This window comes from Crocodylus porosus, unplaced genomic scaffold, assembly GCF_001723895.1.
Source record: "Crocodylus porosus isolate Cpor-Errol unplaced genomic scaffold, CroPor_comp1, whole genome shotgun sequence".
Classification (NCBI taxonomy): Eukaryota; Metazoa; Chordata; order Crocodylia; family Crocodylidae; genus Crocodylus; species Crocodylus porosus.
The window spans coordinates 248,676-256,600 of record NW_017728911.1 but is presented as its reverse complement, the minus strand read 5'-3'; the positions used below and the strand labels follow the sequence as shown (position 1 = coordinate 256,600).

Below are 7,925 nucleotides of genomic sequence, written 5' to 3'. Positions count from 1 at the left end.
CCGTTCCACAGAGATCAAATGAGCAATATGCAGCCCTCAAGTATCCAAGGATGCACTGCTCCCAATCTCCCTTCCCCACCTCCTCCTGTTCTTGGTTTCCCCACTGTCCAAGAGGCAAGGAAAGCTTCAGAGCCACTTCTGTCTGTTCCAGTTGGGCTCAGCTGGGAATATGACAGGACAGCCAGAGCAACTATGGGTAGGGGGTAGGTTTCCTCACCCTGGCCAGTCCCTCTGGAGCAGGTGCAGTTGTCACTGATGCCAGCTGTCCCAGCTGAACTCAACACTTATGCAGCCAGATTGGAGCAGGAAGGACTTACTCTGAATATTCCCCCACCCTGGATACAGTGGGGAAAGGAGCAGGGGGAGGAGAGGTGGAAAGCAGTGGAAGGGACATGCTTCTTTGTCTTTACTCCTACTTCCCAACATACCCACCCTAATTCCTACCCCACCCCTCCCAACAGCTTTAACCACAAAATTATTACCAATGCTCTGCGTCTTCCCAGCCTCTTCCTCCCTCCTAGTGTTCTCAAACAATCCCTGCTAAAGTGCCCTTACTCCCTCCCCCATCCCTAAAATATGAGATTTGTCATTTCCTCCAGAAAAATCAGTGGTTAAACTGACTTTCTGGTATGGTGAACTCCTTGAAGATCCTCTGATCATCACTTCGGGTGAAACTGTGGCAATGTTTTATGGACTTAAAGGATTAGTTCTAGGGGAGAGAGGAAGCCAGAAAACAAGTCAGTCCCTCAGTGCACATCCCATCTCAAATTATGAGGAAGAGAAGTTTTTGTCAAGCCAGGTGTAAGATGTGCCAGGTGATAACTTTTTCACAACTTCATTTAGGATACTTGGAAAAGACAGACACTCTCCAAGTAAGACTTATATATAATTGTATTTTGAGACAGGACCAGGATTAGCTTGAGAATGAAACCTATACAATGCTCATTTGAACCTGTAACCAGTTTTTTCGGTTGTAGGTATAGCATGATCTTACACTCTCAGATTGACCTTTGGATCCATTTCTGTATGATGTCCAGAAAATAAATAGAACGTGGATCCACTGGATCCTTACATCCTAATAAAGGTGATTGTACTTGCTAGTTCCCATTTATCACACATTCCTATGTGAATTATTTTCCCAAATTGGTCTAAGACACTCTATTTGGAAAAACAATTGATCCAGAAAGAAAACACACTTAGGCAAACCAGATGCCCATAATTCTTCAGGTCATTGTATATGAATTTATCACAAAATAATGCACTGCTGGCTAGTGTTCCACCCTCTCTGCAAGGCTCTAAATCACACTACAGTCCAAACAAAAGAAAAATTTACAAGTTTCAGTTGAAAAACCATAGGAGGTTTATTCATATCAGGAGTCCTTACCAGCATTGGGGTCTTATTTCTCATCTGTTTACTGAACTTCATTACTGCCCACTATGCAGGCTGAAGAAATATAGTATATAGTACACAAGGGACTTGACTTCTTTTAAAATAGGTTTCTAGTGAATTTAGTACAAGGAAAAGGAACAGAACACCCCTCAGGGCTGTTTGTATTTAGCCCCATTACTAATGTTTTGGATATCTCACTGCAAGCATCCCCCGGATACACGAATGTCTCTCAATACTAGAGGGACTCTGCTTTGAAGTGTGATGGGAGTTCAGTGACTCTACCCATTCAGTTCTTGATGTATGTGCTGTGACTGCAAACAAGGATCCTAGTGTGATGATGGTAGTTTTGTAACATGCATACTTTTACCCCTAGACTGAGCCCCTATTCCCAGCTACAACCAGCCATCAATGGCAATGACTTTCATTCACTACTAAGCTACCTAGCTAGATTAAAAATATTCAAAATCCCATTTCCAATCTGTTGAGGCTTCTCTTCCCTAAAAAACACCCACTGAGCCCAATTCGTTCATTTAAACGCATGTAAATTGGATGCGAGACAAACTGCTCTGCTTTGCAGCACTCTGCAGACTTCATACCAATCTTTTTCAGGTGTATGAGACTGTAACGGAGGATGGAGTGTCCTGTGCCACTGGCCATTCTACAGGCATGCATGGCTGCACTCTCAAATACACCTTCAGAACTCAGACACAAACCTCACTTCAAGTCTCCAAGGGTCAAGACTTATCTTTGGAGGTGCACCAATACATCGGTCCCATATTGGATCAGCACCAATATAGGGAAAATTGTCAGTATTGGAAATTGTTTTTTCTTGCCTGATGTGGCTGATAATGTGGCCAATAAATGCCCCATGCATCCGCACAGCCATAGTATGCAAAGGGCCACAAGCACAGCCCAGTGGCTTGAAGACCAGCATTGGGCTGGTAAGTCTGGTGTGGGGGAAGGGGTGGGGAGAGGGAAGGGGCATGGAGGGGGATGCAGATCAAGGCCCCCATGATGAAGGAGGGAGTGGGAAAGGGCAGGCGTTGCACAGCCTGGGTGGGGTAAAACACAGGATGGAGCTGTGAGCGGCCTGTCTGGGGGGACACAGCAGGGGGGAGGGCATGGGGTCCATGTGCTCCTGGATCTGTGCACGAGGTGAGGGCGGGCTGGGGCCAGGGCAGTCCCGGTTCTTCCCAGTGGGCGTGTTGGGCCAGGCTGCACTGGGGGTGGGTGGTGGCAGCAGAGCTAGGAGTTGCAGGGGGGCTATGGTGAATTTTGGGATGACTGCAGCCCCCCCACCACCACCTCTGCCCACACCGGGTGCAGTCCCCAGCCCAACACCCCCACCAGGAAAAGCCTGGCGCTGCCTCAGTCCCAGTCCATGGTGGCAACCTGCGCTTGCCTCATACACAGATCTAGGGGCACGCACCCTCAGCGCCCTCCCAGGGTGCGTGCAGGGCAGGAGCTGCCCCCACTGTCACCCCTCCAGATGAGCTGCTCGCAGCTCCATCCTGCACCCACCCCTCCCAGGCTGAGCAGCACCTGCCCCAACCCTACTCCCTCCCTCACCACGGGGGCCTTGATCTGCCATCCCCATCCCTTCCCCCACACCAAACTTACCGGCCTGACACTGGTCTCCAGCCTGCCAGGCTGCATATTGGAATTAGTCTGTTATCAGCCGATATGGCTCCTTAAAAACCATCCATCAGCATTTACCCAAAAAATCCCTATCAGTGCACCCTTTCTTATCTTAGCCAACAAGTCACTTGCATCTAGTACATTCCTCCTCTTAACTGTCTCCCAAAGCAATTTTATATCCTGGGGTAAACAGGATCCATTATAAGGAGCTTTTAAACTTGATAGAGAAGATAATCTCCAGAAAGAAGCAATGGGTACTCACCAGCACGTGTAAACTTTCTTTGCTGTATCATGATTATTGCGAATGTGCTTGCGCAGACTGTTGGAGGCATTGAATGAACTCTCACACTGCCGACAGGGATATCTCTTCATAGACTAGCAGAGGAACAGAAACATCTTTTAACAACAGAAGCTAGCTAACTCCTCTACCTTACAGCCAAAGAAAAACTCCCTTCTCTGAACTACCTATGCATAGCTCAAAAGGACAGCACTAAGGTTTTTGGGCCTCTAAATTAAGCCAGCCTAAAAGTGGGCTGTCCTCACTGTTCTTATTATCTATTTAAAAATCAGTAGTAGTTCAAGAAAAATCTTGGTTTTTATAAAAAAGGAACTGTGTTAGTAACTTATCCTGCTATTGCTAACTCACCCCTGTTTTCTTTTCTTCTTGGTGACTGGGAAAAACTTCTCCTTGCTGCTAAGGACAGAAGGAGATTTAATTACATATTCCTCCTTGAAAAGAGAAGACAGCCCTCCATACTGAGAAAGGAAGATCTGATGCCACTAGGGCTAAGGACAGAAATTACACATAAACCAGTATAAGTGATTGGAAACCAGTTCAAATCTGTAACACAACAGAAGTTCAGTGCACGTAAACCACTTTCAAAATGGCCAAAACCAGTTTAAGATAACACTTGATAGATGTAGGATCAAACTTAACTGATTTAGGTTAAATCAGGTTATTGAACTTCTGTCCCAAATCCCTTCCAGATTAAAGTTAACTCACTGCCCCCGGCATCCTAGGATACTTTAGCACGTTCCTGACAAACCTCATTGCACAGGCTGGGTGGACTAGCTTTGGTCCAAGCTATCTGCTCCAGCCAAGCAGGAAGGCATGCTCTAGCACCCCCTGGCTTCTGGCCTGAGCCACTGAAGACACATGGCTCCATATCTGGAATCAAAAGTGAACATGTGTTCACTTGCTTCTCAGTTCAATCTCCGCATCTTAGACTAACCTGCAAAGACTGAATTGATGCAACCTTGGGCTTTTTGACTGTCTGTACTTAGCCTAGAAGACCTTCAGAGCTAAGCAATGATTCCCTACAAGCTCATACAGCTCTCTTGAAGGCAACAGAGATTTTTGTGGCACTGTTGAGAGGAGAATGCCACTTGTTCCTATCTCCTCCTTTCTCACAGCAGTGGATGAGCCCCTTACCTTCACCTAAGAAAAGGTAGGGACCAGGAAAATGAAGTCCAGTTACTCTTACCCAACAGCAGTACAATGAGAGGTAGGATGGCCAGAACAGCGTCAGCATCACACCATTGTTCATTCCAGCCTATGCCCAGTGGGCATGCCTACATGTGTTATTAATTTGAAGTAGGCTTACTGCACAGTAAAAACTCTGCACAGTAAGCCTACTCAGGAGTACAACTACACACGCTCCCTCTTGGGAGCAGATCTGCTCTCAATGGGAGCAGCCTGGTACAGGGCTGTTCCTGTCCTGCTCTGCCTCTCTGCAGCAGCCAGGGGGAGCTCCAGGCTCCCCCTGGGTGCTAGCACAGGGGATGGAAGAGAGCATGGGGCTGGTCCCCATGTGCACAAAGCCAGGAGATCTCTGCCAGCTGCTCTGCTGGGGAGTGTCCTGATGTGCACAGGGCCAAGAGACAGCTGCTTCTGCAGAGCTCTCCCACCCCTTACACATGGGAACAAGCCTTGTGCCCTGTGAGGCTTCTCTGTGCAGCCTGGGGCTGCCCAAGGGGTTACCTGCCCAGCCTAGAGCAGGTCCCAGACAGTTCCCAGAAGCAGGACAGTTCCCAGCCAACTCCAGGCTGGGTGTGGAACTTCTCAGGCAGCCCAGAGCTGGCTGGGACCTGCCCCAGAACAGAATAGTTCTTGGCCAGCCCTGTTTTATGCAGGGAACTCCTCATGCAGCCTGAAGCTGGCTGGGACCTGCCCCAGCCAGCTCCAGACTGGGTGAGGAAACAGGGAGCTCTCAAGTCACAACGCTGCTCTGCACCCAGCACCTGTGGATAGCTGGGAGCTAAGCAATGCCAGCATGGGTAGGGGAGGTGGGGGAGGGAAGCAGGGGGAGAGGGGCAGAGAGCTACCGTGTCCCAGTACTGCTGAGCTCCCAGCTCCTCCAGGGAATTGGGAGCTGAGTGGTCCCAGGATCAGGGGAGGTCCCCATCCCCTGTGGTCCCCTATTGTAGGAGCTGACCAGATGCAAATTTGTTGTATTTACAGGTAGTAAACTAACTGCACAGTAGATTAATTTACTGCATAGTATGTGTCTGCACGTGTAGATGGTGACACTAGGTGTCTCCCTAGGCATTTCAGCTTTCTAACTGGCATCCTCAGTTTGGCAAATTCATTTGGGATCATACCCCTGACCCTGTACTTAGCTTGCATTTATCAGAATTAAACTTCATCACACACATTTACCTATTTCTAGAGAGCAGTAATCCTTAACAGCTGATAAACTGCCTAGTTCCACCCTCAGTGGGTGTGTCTACATGAGTTGCTTTATGGTGCAGTAACATAGTTTACTGAATAGTAAGTCTGTGCATCTACCTGTGCACATGCTTACTGCGCAGTAAACTTTGCTAATCGTGAGTAAATCTGCTACCTGCACATGCAAGTAACAAAATTTACTTGAGATTAGTTACTGCACAGTAGCACTTGTACAGACGCCTGACCAGGAGCAAATCTGCTCCCAGTCAACTGACCAGCAGGGGTAGGAGATTGCTGCCTGCCCCTAGGAGCTGCCTGCTCCTGGGGCAAACTCTGCCATGAGAGCCTGAGAGGGGACTATGTACCTCTGCTACAAGATTGTGATTGGGGAGCAGGGGCTGGGAGATCCTGATCTCCCAGTCATCACAATTGGGGAGCAGGGGGTTGGGAGGTCCTTATCACCCACTGCCAGCTTGGCAGTTATGGGATCGGCATTGGGAGATCCTTATCTCCTAGCCCGAGCTCTGTAGTCACTGGGCTCAGGCTGGGAAATAAGGCTCTCTCAGTACCAGCCCTGTGAGGAGAGCTGGGGCTGGGAGCTACCTGCTGGCAGAGGCTGGGGAGCCTGTTCCCTGCCCAGCTCTGTGATAATGGAGCTGGGTGGGGAAGGGGCTGAAAAGCCTGTGATCACAGAGCTGGGCAGGGAACAGGCTCCCCAGCCCCCTGTCCACAATCATGGAACTGAGCAGGGAACAGTCCCACAGCCCCCACCAGTAAGGAGCTCCCAGAGCCAGCTCTGTGTTAGTCACTAACTGCACAGTTGAGCTAGCCAGAGAATAGGCTTACAGAGCTAAGTGGGGAATAGACTCTCCAGCCCCCAAAATTATGGAGCGGGGGCTGGGCACTGTCCCAGTCATGAGCAAGTCCCAGCCCCATGCCCCAACCGGGCAATCAAGGCACAGGGCTTGAAAAGAGCTGCAGGGGTGGGGCAGGTCCCAGCCCCCTATACACCCCATCCACTGGTGGGACAGCTTGTAGGTGAGCCCCTGGCTGGCCAAGGAAGCCCTGCCCAACCTAGGGCTCACTGCTAGCTGCCACACTGGTGAATCAAGGCAGGGGGCTGGAACCTGCCCCTCCCCTGCAGTTCTTCCCAAGTCCCCTGCTCTGCTGGGGCTAGGAGCTCCCTGCCGGGCAGGAAGACATTGTCCCTGCCCCAGCAGCAAGCAGCACTCCCAGGACAGGGAACACTGTCATTAGCTGCAAATCTATTCTCGCTTCCCTGCACGTGTAGATGCGTGCCTAGAAGTGTTTACTTGCAAGTAGTTTACTCATGAGTAAAATGCTCCAGATCTAATGCATGTGTAGACAAACCCAGTATGCATCTAATGGGACAATCCAGCACTCTCGCCCCTTCCTCTATATTTATCAAAAGGACAATCCAGTGCTCCCATCTTTCTTCTCTTGAATTTCTCAGATAGGATGATCCATATCTCCATGACCTCTTCTCACAGGGCTTCAGTGAAGATTGACTTAGCACACTACTAAATCTTGATGCTAAGGGTATAAGTAGTAGGGCTTCCACAAAATTAGATCCTTATTTTCTCAATGACTGTTAGCCCTGCTAAGCCCAATCAGTGCAAAAAAGTATTAATCAATGCAACCCAAGATTTTAGGCACATGCAAGTCAGAATATTTGGATTTATGATTCCTGCTGCAATGTTTCCTCTGAGTCTTGCACACATTCATTATGATGAAATCCCTCAGTATTACACAGACAACAGCAGACAATGCCAGGTACAAGAGTGCAACAGAACATAGAGGGATTGCATTTCCCTTCATTATTTTAAACATGTAAATGAACAGAGGTCATTCTCCACCTTAACTAACATCATTCAAAATAGCTTTATAGACTCAGGTTGCTGCCTGTCCTAAATTGAGTGGGTCTGTGCAGCAGAATTGCTTTCATTATAGCTAAACTGCAATACTAGGTGAATACTGCTGGCAGCTATTGAGGGAAACTGCAAACCTAATCCATAGTTTCTACAGTTGGAAGAGACCTGAGCAGATCATCTAGTCCAACCCCCTGCCATGACAGGAAAGAATACTGGGGTCAAACAACCCCAGCAAGATGTTCCTCCAACCTCCTCTTAAAAACCCCCAGGGTAGGAGCCAGCACCACTTCTCTTGGAAGTTGGTTCCAGACCCTAGCCGCCCTGACTGTGAAGTAGC

At 48.9% G+C, this 7,925-nt stretch overlaps 1 protein-coding gene across 1 annotated transcript in view; it reads right to left on the bottom strand.

The window, feature by feature from the left end:
- The window catches only part of LOC109308801 (zinc finger protein 592-like), a 47,737-nt gene that overhangs the window by 10,920 nt on the left and 28,892 nt on the right, over nucleotides 1–7,925 (bottom strand). Inside the window, exon 6 of the mRNA XM_019533207.1 lies at nucleotides 3,291–3,403. Coding sequence (XP_019388752.1) covers nucleotides 3,291–3,403 — 113 coding nt within the window. The remainder of the gene's footprint in view (nucleotides 1–3,290; nucleotides 3,404–7,925) is intronic.